The sequence below is a fragment of the Poecilia reticulata genome, linkage group LG12 (genome assembly GCF_000633615.1).
Source record: "Poecilia reticulata strain Guanapo linkage group LG12, Guppy_female_1.0+MT, whole genome shotgun sequence".
Taxonomy (NCBI): domain Eukaryota; kingdom Metazoa; phylum Chordata; class Actinopteri; order Cyprinodontiformes; family Poeciliidae; genus Poecilia; species Poecilia reticulata.
Window position 1 is genome coordinate 4,915,757 of NC_024342.1, and position 18,240 is coordinate 4,933,996.

At 42.4% G+C, this 18,240-nt stretch overlaps 1 protein-coding gene across 5 annotated transcripts; it reads left to right on the forward strand.

Annotated features, from left to right (window-relative positions):
• Positions 1–55: 55 nt before the first annotated feature.
• LOC103473317 (nucleolysin TIA-1-like) lies at positions 56–16,493 on the forward strand. Of its 5 annotated transcripts, none has more exons than XM_008423439.2 (12): positions 56–284; positions 2,201–2,297; positions 2,483–2,581; positions 5,552–5,606; positions 5,926–6,013; positions 6,486–6,561; positions 6,655–6,760; positions 12,258–12,356; positions 12,439–12,523; positions 13,155–13,296; positions 13,395–13,543; positions 14,371–16,493. In XM_008423439.2, the coding sequence occupies exons 1-12, from the start codon at positions 259–261 to the stop codon at positions 14,507–14,509; spliced, it is 1,161 nt and encodes a 386-aa protein (XP_008421661.1). In that variant the 5' UTR covers positions 56–258; the 3' UTR covers positions 14,510–16,493. The 5 variants fall into 5 exon arrangements, with proteins under 5 accessions (XP_008421661.1, XP_008421663.1, XP_008421664.1 ...); XM_008423441.2 differs by having other exon boundaries at positions 13,398–13,543; XM_008423442.2 differs by having other exon boundaries at positions 13,155–13,281.
• Positions 16,494–18,240: the final 1,747 nt, after the last annotated feature.

The following is an 18,240-nucleotide window of genomic DNA, read 5'->3' on the forward strand; positions in this document are numbered from 1 at the left end:
TATTATTATTATTATTTTTTGTAATTTGCGTCCGAGTCGCCTTTGGCTGAACTGTCGCGCATGCGTGTTTGGAAACAGCCCCCGGTCGCTCCGCCATCTTTGTCGGCAGCCCATTGTTCACTCCGAAGCTAACAACGGTGTCAAATCCCTCTACATCTTGTATTAAAGTATCCTGACTGTGTCGCCGACAGCTGACTGTGACCGTCGTGGATTTGCTCACAAGGTCGCGACTTGTTTTCGGCCACTAAGTGAGACAGAATGGACGACGAGCAGCCGAAAACCCTGTAAGTGTATGACTGCGTTGCTCTTAGCTAACCGCTTGTATTCGTCACACAACATTAAGCAGTACATGTAATAGAAACGTCTCATAATACCGGTTTTTGAACAAGAAGTAGCTTTATAAGCTGCAACTGTCTAGCTATTATCTCGATGGCAATAGCATATTTTATGAGAGGTTTACAATTGCTGTAGTCGAAACGTTTAATGCTAGCCAAATAACTAAGCTAGCTACTTCCAGAAAAATCCTAAAAAAAATACCACTTGGATCAAGCTTCTTTCTTCGAGTACAATAGAAGCGCTTTTTCCTTTTGCGTTTTTGAAAAAAAAGTATTGCTATAGAAACCATTAGTTAAATTCTTTTGTAAGTAAAGGTGCGTTAAGCTGTACTATTTTGTGTGTCATTCACTCCTGAACAACGGTACATTGGTGATGTTGGTCCTTGTGCAGGCCAGTAGTTTTATAACATCATCCCTAATGCCTGTGCTATTTTAGTAGACATTGTTCAACACAATAAACCACCTAGACATACAATCTTAAATGCATTTTGTCTTTTTCTGAAGTGTTTGGTGATGATTTTGTGCAAAAAAAAAAAAACTTTAATTCGAAAAATAAGCATGATTATGTGTCAGTATGGGTTTGTAAGCAGCTTGCAGCAGAAATGCACAGTGGTATTGATTTTAGAAACTGTAAAAAACTAAACTGTTAATTTGAAAACTGTACTAGTGTTCGTTGGGGTTGTGAAATTAGTTGATAAACAAAAATCAGTTCAAGGTTAATGATAAAAAATCAGCAGCACATTCAGAAACTACATTAAATATGAGTATTTTCTGTAGAGTAAAATCATTTCTAATTACTTTATTCAAAGGAATGCTTTGTTTTGGGTTTTTAATGTAAATAAATTTAACCATGAATGTTAAATTTATTTGTTTAATTGTATCTTTATTGGAACAAAGCGAGTAAAACTAAAAGTTGAAATTTAATATTTTGGATGATTTCAGTTCTTCATACTGCTATTTTTTTTAATTTTCTCCCAAATTTCCAAAGATTTTTTTTTGCTGCTTGGAAGCTAAGAATTTCAGTTTTAATTGGAATTTATTTTTTAAAACCACATTTCTTTACTTTTAGCATCAACTAAGTCTTATAGACTACATCACCAAAATTATTTTTGTAGTTTACAATTTTTCTGCATTTTATATGTATACATGTATTTAACACCATATCTTAAAAAGGAATTGGTTTATTATTTATAAAGGATTTTCAGGCTCGGTGACCTATTGGGTGTTAGGATCTTGCTGCCAGCAGATTCCTACATAATGCAATGGGAATAATTGGGTCAAGACTTTCTGTCCTATGTTTCTTAGTGAACACGAATACTTGAGGCGTGTTAGCAGATGGGGATTTATGACACTATAGTGTAAATTTATAAACTGACTGAATCAGCATTTTTAAAATTTTACCCTACTCCTGTTGTAAATCTTCGCTTCAACTTTTTCCCGAAAATCTTCCAAATCCAGAGCGTTCCAAGTCAGACAGAGATTAAAATCTCAACACAATCAAACCAGAGCTTGGCTGTAACATGTTCAGCCTTCCTGGTAATCGCTAAAAGCAGCTCACCGCCAACGCCGGTTTAATAAAACATCACGAAGGAGAGATGTAGCCTTAAAATTTGAAATAAGAAGAAAAAAAGCGAAAAGATCCGAAATGGCTGAAAAAACTCTTTTTCAACATAAAGTTTCTTTTAAACAGCTTTTTGTGCCTTATGCCTTTCCAAACCTTCAACCACCTTCCAATCCTTCTCCATCTGAATTCAGCTCCAGACGAAACACGCGTATACGCTTCCTGCTGCCTCACCCACAATGGCTCTGTTTACCATCATCGTGAACAGTCCCTCATGTTGTCTCGGTGCTGTTTGTGTTTTCAGGTATGTGGGGAATCTGTCCCGGGATGTGACGGAGGCCCTCATCTTGGAATTGTTCAGCCAGATTGGGCCTTGTAAAAGCTGCAAAATGATAGTAGATGTGAGTTCACCTCGTTTCATTTCGTCTCACTGGTGGCGTTATTTACTTCGACTGACCGGATCTGATGTCTGTTTGTGATGCTATGCTATTTTCTTTTCCAGCGGCGCGCTAATTCCGCGGCCTCCCATTTTTATCGTCTAATTCAGAGCACGTTTTGTTGAATCTGTGTCTCTTGTCCACTCCAGACAGCAGGTCACGATCCATACTGCTTTGTGGAGTTCTATGAGCATAGACACGCCACTGCTACAATCGCAGCCATGAATGGTCGGAAAATACTGGGTAAGGTAAGCTATCATATCTCCTTAGCGAGCCGCCGAGGGCGAGGCCGGGTGGGCAAGGTTCTAAACAAACATCCCGTTAAAATGCGGCTCACTTCCTGTTTTCCTGCTCTGCTTCATGTTATTGATTTTTTTATTTTTATTTTTAAATGTTATTCCCCTGTGTACAAAAATGTCTGAGTTCGTTCTTTCTTCGAATGTTTCAAAAATCTTGAAGCATCGTTTAAAGATTTGTAGTCACATTTTGACTTCTGTGTTGAGGACTTTCCTGTTTTCATTTGTTTTTTTTTAAATAAAAAATGCACATCAATGATTTTCTTGTTTAGCTTCCATTAGTTAATCTTCTGATATTTGTAATTTTATGTTGCAGATTAAGTGCAGACTCTAATTTCTTAATGTTTATTATGTAGATCTCATTAAAGCTAATTTATTGCAGGATAATATTCAGACTGTGTGCAGACAAAGAAGCCAAGAAAAAAAAGTCAGAAATAGAAAAGCCTATGTTTGCATCGCATGTTGATGCGAAAGTATGTTTCTTTCTGATTCAGCAGTTTTCTTTCTGATTTTGATCATTTTTCCATCCTAACATTGATATATTGATTGGTGTATTTTGCTTTCTGGACTTAATCTTCTTCCAAATGAATTCTTGCTGCTTGCATCTTTAAATATCACCAGAAATGTTACTTTTAACCTCTCACAGTCAAATTAAGAATGAATTACTTTTTCGTTCCTCAACTTCATCCTCTCACCTTTTATAAACCACTTCACCTCTGTAACTATAATAAAACTAATAATGTTCATTCTGCTCATGTCGACACCCACTTATCTTCTGTTTAGGAGTTTCAAGTTAAATAGTTGGAAGACTTTGTCACATTAATACTTGTTTGACGTTCCCAAGCTTGTCATAGCTGAAAGCTAACTTCAGAGATTCTGTTGACTAAAAAAGTAGCCAGCGGATCAAAATGTTGACATGAAATAACTCCTAACTTGTAATTATTTCATGTTCTTGGTTAATTGTAAATATAAATACCATAGATTTTTTTTTTTTTACTGTAGCACCAGTCACCTTCTGAAACATTGATGAACTCCATTAAACCAGCTTCACTAATTATCAGCACAGTGAGCCCTGGTTTATGATTGGTTGATATTCATTTCAGTGATTTAGTTATTTGTGAAGTAGACATTTCATATCCTAGTTTTGTTTTTTTTTACCTTCGAGTGCTAATTTTAACCAATTAAATGTTTTCTTTTACAACTATAATATAACAAGATACAACAGAATTGAGAATATTTTCCATCCTTCCTCATTTACATTCAGAGCAGAGTTAAAGTTGTTTCTAAAATGATTACAAATTTTCAATTCAGTTTATTTATATACCACTAATACACATGTCATCTCAGGGAACTTTACAAAAACAATCACTTCAATCTAATACATTCCAATTGAACCAGCTATTGATCCAGCTTATTATTCAAATTAGTTTAAAAAAATTTAATCTTTATTTAAATCCAGCATTCACTCCTCCTGGACAAACATGTAGCGATGCCAGACGATCTTTGTCGTTGACTCTACAGTAATCCCTCCTACAAAGCAAGCATGTAGCTACTGTGGAGAGGAAAGACTCCCATTTAGCAGGAGGAAACCAACAGAAGTGGCTCGGTGCTAACATCTATTGTTGGCAGCGTACCACAGCCAAAAGAGAACACTACCCCAGATTTTACGTCTGTGTGGAGAGAAAACAACTGACAAAACATAAAGCTTACAGTTGAAATAAAAGCAAATAATCCAAATTGGAGAATAGCAGAAGAAGAAAGTGGCAAAGTTAGGTAAAGTGGTCAGAATGTCCTTCAGCAGCACAACTGCAGAGATTAAATTTTACAAATTTTTAACAATCTTAAGCATTTTAGATCTTTCTCTGAATTCCTTAAATTTCCAAAACATCTCTGAATCAATTTTTACATACAAACGTGAATCTTTACTCTTAACATTTTTACCTTTTTTATTTGTTAGTCTCTCATTGCTTTCTCATTCACAACTGCAGACCCTAATGTAACAGAAACTACAATTTTCTTTAAACATTTCTAGTTTTTTTTTTTCTTTATTCACTCAGTCATAGCGTTGGCACAAAGAGTGTTTGCAGTAACTTGGTAGCGCTTGGCTTGCTGTGTCCACTGATTGGGGTTTTAATCGTCCAATCACTGATCGGGGCTAATCAAACTGAAAATCACCCGGTAACCAGCTGATTTCTCTGCTTTTGTACCATCAAGGTCATGTTAACACGTGTTAGGCTTCCATACAACAGAACATGTTAATGAATGCAATATGAACTCCTGTTTGTCTCTCCATCCTCCATTCTGTCTGTGTTTCTGAATTAATTGAATTAAATGTGGCCCTTGTGTGTTCTTATGCGACATGTAACTTTCTTTGACCTGATTTTAATCGATGCTCTTCTGTGCCCCTCTCCGCCCTTACATCTTTAATGCTGTGTGTTCTTTGCAACCTTATTTCCACATAGAATCCACATAAGAGCAATTCTTAAGGAAAATACTTTGAGTTGAAAATATTTTATCCTCAACAGGTATTGAAGGACCATTTGAGGAGTATAACAAGTTCGTAAAAATCACTTGTTTGTAAGTCCCTTGTTATTTGGACCTTACTTCCTACAGTTTTACTCCAAATTACTAGCCTGAACAAGTCTTTAATATCCCTTTTATGTATAGCAATGTCTTAATTTGATGCAGGTTATATGTAAAATTAGACAACCATGGATAATTGGTTTGTGTTGGTGGTGTTATAAGCATTTCTGTGGCTTTTCAGAGGCCGTTCTAATCAACAGTTCTCAATCACAAAATAAAACCAAAAGTAAAGCTGGTTGTGTGACCCCCCACCCTCTAATCAGAGAACAGCAACCCTCTTTTTGGAGCGCGCCTCTCATCTCACTTTTTCCCCTGCTCTTTGCGTCTTGTCTCTTGCAGGAGGTGAAAGTCAACTGGGCCACGACCCCTACGAGCCAGAAGAAAGACACGAGCAGTAAGTAACTCATGTGACGACGCTCGCAATTAATCATTCACTTGCACATCTGTGGATGTGGAAAAAACATATTTACAMACACACACATGCCTAGAATTTCAGTTTTTATGAAAAGATGACAAAACTTTAAAGTTCTATGGTTGTGATTCCTTTTACAAAACACTATATTGTTTAAAGTAGAATCTTTCTATCAGGAGATTTGTGTAGTTCATATGCGAGATGTTAGCTTAAATATTTTTATATTCTAAAATGTATTCCAGTAAGTATTTTGACAGTGTTCAGTTTTATTTTCTAAAAATCTGTGCTTTTATGTCTTCAGGTCACTTCCATGTTTTTGTTGGAGACCTTAGTCCAGAAATCACCACAGATGACATAAAAGCAGCTTTTGCTCCTTTTGGAAAAATATCGTAAGTTTCCCCTCATTGCTGCACGTCCCACGCTCTTCCCCTCAAAATATTTGTGCTGCACACGCTCACAAAGTGCTCAGTAATTTTGAACAAATCAAAAGGAACAGAGAAACTATCAGAAGCACAAGAAGAACCACAAGTTTTGAAAGAAGGTTGTTTTTTCTTTCAGAAATGTTAAATTAAAGATCAGTACCAATCTGAGAATCGGATCGATGGGGAAAATATCTTGAGTCCAGTTCGTCACCCCAATTAAAATAAAAGCAAAATTATAAATTGTGTTTACCGTCTAAGTTTCAGTCAACACTTATTTTTGGATTTGAATTTCAGCTGCATCTTAATCTGATGAATGTGCTCATCTGCTCCGTTTTCAATATCAGCACTTCCTAATACCTCTGAACAACTTCTAATGTAAAAATCACATTATTATTAAACTGTGTTTCATCAAACTGTGTGTGAATGTGTTTACATGCAGGGACTGTCGCGTTGTGAAAGACATGGCCACAGGTAAATCTAAAGGCTATGGTTTTGTCTCCTTCTTCAACAAATGGGTGAGTGTGTCTTCACTAATTTGTCTGCTGGTTCTGAGCTCCAGCTGCAATGTGCAATCATTGTTGTTTTTTTAACTCTCTTTGCGTGTTTAGGATGCAGAGAACGCCATCCAGCAAATGGGGGGCCAGTGGCTAGGAGGACGGCAGATAAGGACCAACTGGGCCACAAGGAAGCCTGCTCCTAAAACGACAAATGAAAGTAAGTTCTATTTCATCCCTACTGACCGCCAGAGGCGGTGCTTAAAGCACTGAATGATCACTCTTGCGCATGCACAGTTCAAGAATCTTATTACCAACATGGTCACGTGCGACACCGGTAAGTCTGTATAGTCACGTGACAATGACAGCTCAGTTCCTTTTCATATTCTCGCATGCAGGTTGAATAGGTGGTAAGTATTTGATTGTTGCTTGTCGCTGGTAGCCTCGAGACTACGGTTGGAGCTGCGAGGATTTTCTCGCCCTCCAGAGGCTGCGCAAGCTCTTCATTTATACAACTTTGTTCTTCGATTGGTAAGTTGTTTTTCTCTTCTTAATTGACTGGAGCGGTGGCGCATCCGCTTCCCATGTCGATTTTTCTGTTGCTGGTGGTACGGCGTTAGCCAACTCCGACCGGCTTGTTACTTAGCCTTATCGGCTTGTATTTCTGGCAGCCGCGTTTGGATTGCCTTTAGTTGATTGTATTGCAGCCATTGTCGGGATTGCCTTTTCTTTATATTGTGCCGCCATGTTGGCTTGTATTGTGTTTAATTGCAGCCGTTTTCGGGCTTGCTTTTTGCTAACATTGTGCAGCCGTGTTCGGCTCGCCTATATTTTGCTTAATTGCATCCGTTTTCGGGCTTGCTTTTTGTTTACGTTGTGCAGTCGTGTTCGGCTTGCCTCATACAATATTGCAACCGTGCTACGGTGGTTGTAGTGCTCCTTGCAGCTTTTTTCTCTGCTTGGAACCCCTGGTGGCGTTTTCTGCTCGACCGGGTTCCCTAGTCCATTAGGCTAAGTGTCAAGAGTGGCGATTTCAGCTCGACCTGACCTTGTCTTGTGAGCGTGAGATGCTGGACGTGCCGGACTGCAGAGTCTGTTTGGCACCTCTCCAGTTGGAGGACGGGCATGATCTGTGTCCCCCTTGTTTGGGGACTGATCACCTAAAGGAGGCCTTGACTGATGCGGCCTGCCCTAATTGTTCTGTTCTGCCCTTGTCCCTGCGTACCTCTTGTTTGGCTGACTTTCAAGGTGCCAGCCAGCCTGCGAAGCGTATGGCTCTTGAGGCTATGGAGCCTCCACGTAAGAGGACCAAGAAGAGCTCCAGGGATTCGGAGGGCCATCTGGGCAGGTGGCCCATCTTACTTCTGAGTTGGAGCAGATGAAAGCACTGCTCGAGTCCCTTAGAAACAGTGGTGGCTCTGGTCTGACTGGAGACCCGGACCCAGGGCAGAGCTCTCCGTTTTAGACAATGATGCTATATCCCTGGCAGTGTCTGGTACTGATTTCAGCATCCGTTTGAATCTGGCTCGCATATGTCAACAGTTGGTTCGCGTATCTCTTCCTGCTCTCAGTCGGAAGAGGATGATTCGATAGTGGGCGCTTTGAGAACTGCGCTTGCTCGGTTGCAGCTGGATGCTCCACATAGCCAGCCTGATGCTTCCAGTGCTTTCTTTCGGCATCCTATTACTAGGTCGTCCTTTATGGTTCCCCCATCTCTGGACTATGTGAAGGAGGTTCATGCCTGTTCGGAAGACACTAGGGCCTTTTCATGGCCAACCTCTGATGGCAGGGCCCTGGCGGCCATGCAGGATGCGCCCAAGTTTGGCTTGGGTCATATGCCTTCTGTCGAACCTGCCATAGCATCCCTCATTGTGGCTCCAGATGAGGTTCTGAAAGCTAATGCTAGGTGTCCTCGTCCTCAGTGTCGTGTGACTGATGATCTGCTCTGTAGAGCTTATGACTCTGGGATTTGATTGGGGTGACTCGGTAATTCAATGTCGCATTTATTACTGGGTCTCTCAGCCTCTCTGGAGGGCCTGGCGATTGATGCGCCTACTCAAGGTTTGATGGACGCATCTCTTCATGCGTTTGCTCTTTTGTCAAGGGAAATTGGCCGTGTCCTGTCTACCCTTGTCCAGGCACGACGCCAGGTCTGGCTGGCACAGTCTTCTCTTACTGAAGCCTGTAGAAGGACCCTGATGAGTCTTCCAGTGGACCCTGGGGAATTGTTTGGCTCTGCTGCGCTTGCAGCCTTGGAGCGGTCGGCCCAGACTTCTCATACCAGGCAGCAGCTGGCCGGCCTTTATCGCAGGCGATTGCAGCGCCCTGCTGGGAGTGCCTCTGCATCTTTTTCACGCACTTATCCAACCCCGTCTACACGCTGCATGGGGCAGCCACGGCCTGCTGCAGGGCCTCCTCCTGGCCAGTGGGATGTTTCCTGGGGTCGGGCTCGCATCGCTTCTCAACCCCGGCAGTCCACTCGGCAACCCTCCCGACCTCTTAGGGACAGGGGGGTTCGGAAATGATACCGAGCTGGCGGTGGGACACTTTACCCCTGACCAGCTCAGTTGCTGGACTGCTCTTGTTCCCGATCCACGGGAAAAGACTGGCGTACTTTGTCCAATTTTGGACCTGAGAGGTCTCAATGTGTTTTTGAAGACTATCCCTTTCCACATGTTGAGCGTCAGGAATGTGCTTCAGACAATCTCCCCAGGCGACTGGTTCACCTTGGTCGACTTGAAGGACGCCTACTTTCATGTTCCGATTGCACCACATCATTGGCAGTTTCTTTGCTTTGCATTTCAGGGCAAGCATTTTCAGTTCAGACTCCTTCCATTCAGCCTCTCTCTGTCCCTGCCTGTGCTCACTCGGTGCGTGGCTGTAGCCCTGTGTCCTCTGCAGGCCAAGGGGTTGAAGATCCTCCCTTACTTGGACGATTGGCTCATCTGTGTGCCCACAGAAGCTCAGGCAGCAGTGGACACACGCACATTACTCATCACATAGACTTGTTGGGTCTTCATGTGAACTGGCAGGAGCAACTTGGTTCCATCTCAGGAGGTCACTTTTCTTGGGATCACGATGTACTCCTTCACTATGACTGCTAGCCCATCGCCTCAGCGTGTCGAGGGCATTCTGCAAATGCTGCCCTCCTTTCTACCCGGCCGTTGGGCAAGCTGACTGCTGCTGCTACAGTAGTACCCCTGGGATTGTTGTCTCTGCGACCGCTACAGATGTGGCTCAACAGCCTAAGGCTACACCCATCTTGTACTCTGCACCGATGCAGGAAACTGCTGGTGTCCAATAAATGCCTCGCGTCACTGGCTCAGTGGCGAGAGGCAGAGTTTATGACCAAAGGGGTTCCACTGGGCTCGCTGCCAGCTCGTCGAGAGGTTGTCCCTACCGACGCATCCACCACAGGATGGGGTGGCAGCGACGGATCACCCGGGGGACATGGTCTCCGCGGGAAAAACTGCACCACATCAATGCCTTGGAGTTGGAGGCTGTGCAGCGGGCGTTGCGACACTTCCTCCTGGGCCTGCGCGGAAGGCATGTCCTGGTGCGGTGGTTTTTCATATCAACCATCAGGGGGGGACACGGTCGATAACATTTGCTGAGGCTGACCCAGAAGCTCTTGACCTGGGCAGCCCCTCTTTTGCCAGCCTGAGGGCGGCCCACATTCCAGGGGTGCAGAATGTCCCGGCCGATATTCTGTCTTGGGGRCGCCCACCACCGGGGGAATGGAGGCTCCACCCGGAGGTAGTGGGGGTCATTTGGGAGAAATACGGCATAGCAGCTGTGGACCTGTTTGCGTCCCAAGAGACAACACATTGCCCTCTTTGGTTCTGCCTGGCAGACAGTGCCAGTCCTCTGGGTCAGGATGCACTGGCACACGACTGGCCAAGAGTGCTGCTCTATGCTTTTCCGCCGCTTCCCTTTCCCCAACACTCCTGAGAGTCTTTCAGGAGGGGCATCTAGTCCTTCTAGTTTTGCCCCCTTGTGGCCGGGGAGAACCTGGTTTCCACTGCTGCACAGGCTCTGTTGCAGCTCTCCAATGCCTCTTCCCCACAGGAAGGACCTTCTGTCACAGCTGGGGGATCGGATCCTGCATCCCAATCCCAGTCGCCTTCAGCTCTGGGTTTGGTCACTACGAGGCCCGGCATCTCCTTCTCAGATTATGACGGAGATGTCGGGCATACAATGACTAACGCCAGGGCCCCTTCGACGCGACTGGTGTACACTCATAAGTGGAAAGTTTTTAGCAGTTGGTGTCATGCTGGACATGACTGTTCTATTTCAGATATTTTAACCTTCCTTCAAGCACTGTTTTCTCAGGGTCGGTCTCCATCCACTCTGAAAGTTAATGTGGCTGCCATCTCTTGTTGGCATGTGGTGGTGAATGGAGAGACAATTGGCCGTCACAAAGACGTTTCTTTGTTTCTGAGGGGTGCCCGGCGCTTGCACCCTCCCTTATGCCCTGTCGTACCTGTGTGGGACCTCTCTCTCGTCCTCACTGCGCTGCGATCTCCCCCATTTGAGCCCTTGGCAGAGGTGAGCCTTGAGTATTTGTCAAAAAAGACTGCCTTTCTCCTTGCCATGGCTTCGGCGAAGCAGGTGGGTGAACTACATGCGCTGTCTGTTCACGAGTCCTGTTGCCATTGGAATCCAGCTGTCTCTGGCGATACTCTTTGGCCTGACGTGGCATTTCTTACTAAGGTGGCCTCATCTGCGAGCCACTCTGTGCCCCTCCAGCTTGCTCGCTTTGACACAGATGGGCCTGATGAACCTCTCTGCCCTGTTCGGGCGCTGGAAACATATGTCAGACTCACAGCTTCTCTGCGGCAGTCTGGTCTGTTTGTTTGCTATGCAGGACCCCGCAAGGGGCAGACCCTTTCCAAACAGCGTCTTGCACGTTGGGATTCTGGATGTGGTGGAACAAGCATACGTTCTACAGGGCCACCAACCTCCTGCTGGTGTACGGTGGCATTCCACCAGGAGCATTAGTGCGTCATGGGCCGCTATGACTGGGGTCACTCTGGAGGCTATCTGTGCAGCAGCCTCCTGGTCATCTCCAAATACTTTTGCTAGGTTTTACAGCGTAAACCTGGCCGCCTTTCACCCACTGGAGGGGATCGTGTCCCAGCGTTCGTCGTCATCCCAGTGAGGTGGGCATGTTTTGAGATTGTTTCTTTTCTGTGTGTGATTACTCAGGACTCTGTTGGTAATCGTCATCCAGTGCTTTAAGCACCGCCTCTGGCGGTCAGTAGGGATGAAATAGAACGAAAGTTACGACTATAACTACGGTTCTATGAATCCCAGATGACCTCCAGAGCATTCGTCCCTCGGAATCATTGTGTTTCGCGAGAAGATTAAGGGACTGAGCTGTCATTGTCACGTGACTATGTAGACTTACTGGTGTCACCAGGGGTCACACGTGACCATGTTGGTATAAGATTCTCGACCTTTGCATGCGCAAGAGTGATCATTCAGTGCTTTAAGCACCGCCTCTGGCAGTCATCCGAGATTCATAGAACCGTAGTTACAGTCGTAACTTTTGTTTGTGGTGATTCATGTCGGTAGGATTCCATGTAGATAAGATGTTGCATTTTCGTTGGTTTTTATTTGCTAGTTTGGTGCGTTCTGTCCTGAACTTTTTTCATGTGTCGTCATATCATCTATATTTGTCATGTTTTTCTCCATTTTTTTCATAAATATTTTAGCAGCCAGTACCAAACAGCTCTCCTTCGATGAGGTGTTAAACCAGTCCAGCCTCAGTAACTGCACAGTCTACTGTGGAGGAGTCACACAAGGTCTCACAGGTCAGCAGCTGTTGAATGACACCACGGTGAAGTCTTGGAAACACAATTTTAAAACTTTATTTTATTTTATTTTATTTCACAGAGCAAATAATGAGACAGACCTTCTCACCTTTTGGCCAAATAATGGAGATCCGTGTTTTCCCAGAAAAAGGCTACTCCTTTGTGAGGTAAACTGATTTTCAAATAGAGAAGAACCAATCCGATATTAATATCTGTATCGGTCCCGATATTTAAAAAAAATCAGATCAGGTGTCAGGGACAATATGCTTGATATATAATGGCAAATCTATGCAGTCTAATTCTTTGCTTTGTGCTCTGAGTGACTTCATTCTTTATTTATTTTAAATTATATTTAGGATTCCTAATTGCTCTTTCTGAACCATTTGAAAGAAGATTTGATCCACTTTATTTTTACATGTTTGACCAAGCTAGTCAACTTATTATTTTTGTCAGTTTCTTTAATTTTACAGTGGCTGTTCTAATCCTAATTTCACCGACTGAACAGATGAAAGCTGTTTTTACCAAGCTTGTGAAGCTAATGGTATATTTAAGTGTGCTGTACTGGGGCATAAAGTTTTAATTCAGTACATTTATGTCTGTTTTTCTGTATCGGATTGGATCAGGTGATACAAAACCTCAGATATCGGTATCGGAAGTGGAAAAAGTTTATTGGTGCATCCCTAATTTTAGATGCACCTGTCTTAGGCAGAGGATGATCTCCTTGTCAGATGAACCTTATACAGTAGGATAACTTGATATCAGGCCGTACATAATGTCTCAGTGCTTTGCTTTGCACAGGTTTAACTCCCACGAGGCTGCAGCTCATGCCATAGTTTCTGTAAACGGCACCTCCATAGAGGGCAACATAGTAAAGTGCTACTGGGGGAAAGAAACGACAGACATTGTACAGGGCCCCATACAGCAGGTACAGATGGCACAGGTAGGACCAACCTTTATTTCCCCTTTGAAAAAAACAAAACATAACTTCTGTTGGTTTTGATTTTATTTTTCTCCTCAAACAATCTATCTGTACTTCAGCAGAACACGCTGAGCTTTGCAGCCCAACCCTATAACCAGTGGGGCCAGTGGTACAGCAACACGCAACAGATTGGTCAGTACGTGCCCAACGGATGGCAGGTGCCAAGCTACGGCGTCTACGGACAGGCCTGGGATCAGCAGGGCTACAAGTGAGTGGAAGCATTTTAACGATCGAAATAACCTGCTCAGAAGAAGCTACACTGACTGCCTTAAAGAAGCAGCTGAAAACACATTTGTTCATGTTTTATGACACATGTAGTGATCTTGTGTGGTTTTATGTCTTGCATTTGGAAAAGCACTTTGTGGTTTTCCATCTGCAAAAAGGTGCCRTCTAAATAAGGGTTACTTACTTACCTAGTTACTTAATTTCTGTGGGTTTATCATAAAATTCACTGCAAAAGTCTAATAGTTTATACTCTTTAAAGTGACAGAGGTTATGTAAAAGATGTAAAAAAAAAAAAAGTCACCTACGTCTTGTTCTGTGGCCTTTGAAGACGCAGTACCTTGTGATACTCCAGTACTGCAATGAAGAATGTCTGGGTGTACTCCAAGTTCGGGCGCTGCTAATTTTACCAAGGAGAGATTCCAGATAACTTGGCTTGGCCTCTTAGCCTCACAGCTTACAGAGAGAGAGGGCAACTATTAAGGCTTTTAACTTATTAGTTGCCCTTTAAAAGTTACCAATAAAAGCTCTGGATTTTACCGTTTTTTTATTTTATTTTTGGTGTGCTTTTCTGTCAGAGGATAGACTTTTCCTTCAAAATAAAAGCATCAGATTTGGATTCTTGTCCATAATTAACACTTAATGCATGTTTGATCTTTAGTTTATATGCATCTGAAATACCGGAGTATTTTCAGTCTGTTGTGCTGCAACACTGCTTTGCTCTGTGGAAGGAAACCCACATTTCTGTGATTTTTGTTTTATTTCTAGTAAAACGTTCAACCCCTGTGTTATAATTTTTGTTTCCTGTTTTAGTCATTTACATGCTGGAGCTGGATGGACGGGCGTGGGCGCCGTGAGCAACGGGGGCATGGTGGAGCCTGCGCAGGGAGTCAACGGGACAATGCTAACCAACCAGGCAGGCATGAGCACCACTGGATACCCCACCCACTGATCACAGATCCCCCCTCCGACCCTCTCTTAGCGCCCAAGGACACCAGTATTACACTCTGCGGGGGAAGGAAGGAGCGCATCAGACGTGCTCTGACTGTCACACCACAAAAATTACTTCTAGTGAAGCTGGTCTGACTTTTTTTTCTTCTTCTTTTTTTTAAACCAGCCCAAAGCCTCACCCACTGCCCAAATCAGCAGGTTGAAACATGACAATACACAAGTTAAACACTGATAAAGCCACCGCTAATGCACATTGCATTCCTGGAGACCCCTCCGCCCCTCCGGTTTTTATTGTTTGGTGTGTTCATGGCCAAATGCAAATTTAACATTTATCTGTTTATTATATTTCTAGCAGAGAGAGTTTAGTTCAAAGAAAACAAGTGTTACATGAATTAAAGGAAACCTTTCTATGTCCTCAGCCCCTGAAAGCCAAAGATCAAGGGCAGAATTTTATATCACTATTTAACAATCATCAATAGAGGGGAGGACGGCGAGGCGAGGCGCTCGGTAACCTACAGTATTGCAAACACAGCCGCTCCACATACCGACAAAAAGCTGTTCCTTTTTCTCTCCGTTAAAGCGCCGCCAACCTCGACGTCGTCGCCCTGTCCGCTCGTTGCCGTAGTGACGCAGCAGTCCCGAGTGAATTCTCAGGGTGTGCTCTAGTTTATTCTAATGAACCGTGGAGGTCAGCAGGTTGGGAAGGAAACTGGTCACAACAAAAAGTTGCAAACAAACGCCAGGGCTTCTTCATGCCATTTCCTGGACCGGACCGGACCTAAACGGACGGAACAGACGGAGGAACTCATCTGTGGATAAAGAAGTGTGTGTGCGTGTGTGTGTGCGCATGATCTGATGCTTTTACTCACCAAGATTACATCGCTGTCATCTACCCCCCAAAAACCCAGAAGGGACTATGCCATTCTATTGTTTTTTTGTTTGTTTGTCTGTCTGTTTGTTTCTTTTTATTGTGACGGGGGAGTGGTTTGCTACAAAACTGCTTGAGAAAGATTTTTATTTGTTTGTTTTTTTTTATTTTCCGGGCAACGTTAAATGCTGACATTGTATAAAGAGCTTTCGCCTTTTGTGTTTCATTAAAGGACTGAGGAAACGTTGAGGCGACGCCATCAAATAATGTACGCGCGAGATCCTTTTTACGTTTGGACGCCAAGTGGCTGTCGACCTGATTTTTTTATTTTATTTTTTTATTCGTATCTATCTAAACAATTGCAGGGATTACTGCCACTCTTATCTTACGTACAGGCAGACAAAGATTGCACAACACTTGGTTATCCTTCCACGAAATTTGAAGTACTCTAAATTTTCTTTCTTTATTTCTTTCTTTTTCTTTTTTTTTGCATTCCACTTTTTCTGCGCTTTTTATTTGGAAGCCTGTTATATGTAAATAGCCAAACGGTCTGTTTAATTGTACTCGAGCTGTATAAAGACATGTTCAACGAGAATGCGTGCTTGCTCCTGGTTGGGGGAAACGGATTCCGGCGCCTGTTTGAAAGTAGCATCTCTGTCCAGTGCTGGTAGAAGCAGAGCAACATTTCACTCGTCCAGCAGACTAGAGGACAAGCAGCATTGCTATGTAATGCAGAAGTCTTTAGATTACATTTAAAGGAAATAACACGAACAAAAAAAAATTTAAAAAAATAATTTAAATTATTGTTTTACACCACTGTAGTGATTGTTTTTATAGATTCCGAAACCTACTTCGAGCGCTCAAGACTTTTGCAGCTTGTCTACAGTCATGTTCGTAGATTTGGAAAATCCATTTTGTTGCCTTATCAAGTTGAGTTACTTTTAATTTAACCAAAAAGAAATGAATAAAAATAAGAGAGTAGGCAGTGCCTATGAATGTTTTCAGCCTACGTTTTTGAGAAGATGAGTTCTGTTCATGCATCAGTGATATGGTTTGTATTTTTGCTTTGTCCCATTAAAAAAAAACAAAAGCTGATGTTTATAACAGCTCACATTTACACCGTTTACTTCTCATCTTTGGAAACAACTTGATCAAATCAAGCGCTTGTTTGTAATTTGTAGCTAGTTTCCCTGAAAAGAATGTTTGAAAAAAATGCTTTAACTGTACAATTGAGGGTTGAATCTTCTGATGTGCTGTTTTTTTTTAAAAGGTTTATAGCAGTGCAAGTGGTCACTGAAAAGTTTTACAGACTTAAATGGAAACTTCATCATATAGTGACAACTGTTGCAGATCTACTTGGTGCCTCGAGCCGTTTTGGTGAACTCGCCTCTCATTTTATGAAAAACGAGATTTTTGTTTCATTGTTTAAAAGGGTTTTTGGAGTGAAGAAGAAACTTCTGAGATAGGCAATGGTCGCTGCAATTTTAGTCAAAAAGTGCTTTAAACTGAGTATTCTGAATCAAATGATGTTTTTTCCCACACCCTATGATTCAATCTGTTTAAAAACCTAGATCAGAAATAGGTTTAGCCTTAAAGTCACAGATTTTCTCCGCATTTTTTGTTGTTCTGCTGTATCCAGTTATGGCCAACTTTCAGCTGTCAACAGATTCTAAAATATTTCATTATACAGCAGAATAAACAACCGACAGTGACTGCTAAACAAGCCCAGACCATCACACCCCCACCTCCATGCTCGACAGCTGATTTCAGAGGTTTGTGACGATATGCATTTTCACCTAACTTCTCTAGCCTCGTATGTACAAATCACAATGTTCAAGAAGTGTCTTTGTTCCATCAGATGTGATTTTGCAAACTAAAGTCTTATTTTTTTCAGAGGGCAGGTTTTCTCCTGGCAACTATACCAGACTGGTCATACTTCTGTAAGTCCCTCCAATTTTATGGTCACTAATATTAACATTTAGCTTTCCAAGTGAGACCTATGGTGTCTGAGATGGAGCTCTTGGGTTTTGTAATTTTCCTGACTGCTTCACTGTCTGGCCTTATGAGTTTGCTGGGATGCCTCAAATGTTTTCCAGCAGTCATTGTTTCATCCTTTAGATTTGTGGCATTAAGAGTTTAGAAATGTGGCCGTAGATAAACAGTAACCACTGGTTACTAAGGTCCTTGCTAAAAAAATTAATTCTCCTTTTTTGTTGGCAAAGTAAAAAACATACTTTTAAGGACTTGATTATTGTAGCTAGTGATCAGTTAATCAATAGCATTAGCCTGACAATATGCTGAAACAGCATATCGTCACAAACATCTGAAATCAGCTGTCGAGCATGGAGGTGGGGGTGTGATGGTCTGAGCTGATTTTTTTTCCCTCCCCAATTTGGCTTAATTTTAATAAGTGACTAGAATAAGCTTTTCAATCTTGTGTCCAAAAAAATTCTACAACCAGGTTAATACCCTATTTTGTCAGGGGTGCTTGCATGGGCAGAATAATTTGAATTTTTAATACAGATAATGTCTTATTAAATATTGGACCAGCTCATTTTAAAATACTTTAGTAGTCATTGACGATATTACAAATATAAAACGGTGATAATGTGATTAGGTTGGCTAAAAGTTGAATGTTTTCGGCTACCATTTTCATACTGCAGGTAGGTTTCAGCATTTTGTCGTCTTTATATGTGACGACTCATGAAGAATGTTGAAAACCGTCTATGGACGTGACATAAAAACAAAAACAGGATATTGCTCAAAAGAAAAGCGCGTAACAAAACCTCCAGGAGCTCGTTTATTCTGCTCATGGTTTAAATCAACTACATATACCGTGATTCCTCGCTTCCGAAGCGCACGTC

What these genes read in the sequence shown, in the direction of transcription:
- LOC103473317 (XM_008423439.2), top strand. Translation starts at nt 259, where the DNA reads ATGGACGACGAGCAGCCGAAAACCCT. An exon ending in GACGAGCAGCCGAAAACCCT is followed by an intron (nt 285 to 2,200) that starts GTAAGTGTATGA and finishes TTGTGTTTTCAG; the next exon opens with GTATGTGGGGAATCTGTCCC. An exon ending in CCAGAAGAAAGACACGAGCA is followed by an intron (nt 5,607 to 5,925) that starts GTAAGTAACTCA and finishes TTATGTCTTCAG; the next exon opens with GTCACTTCCATGTTTTTGTT.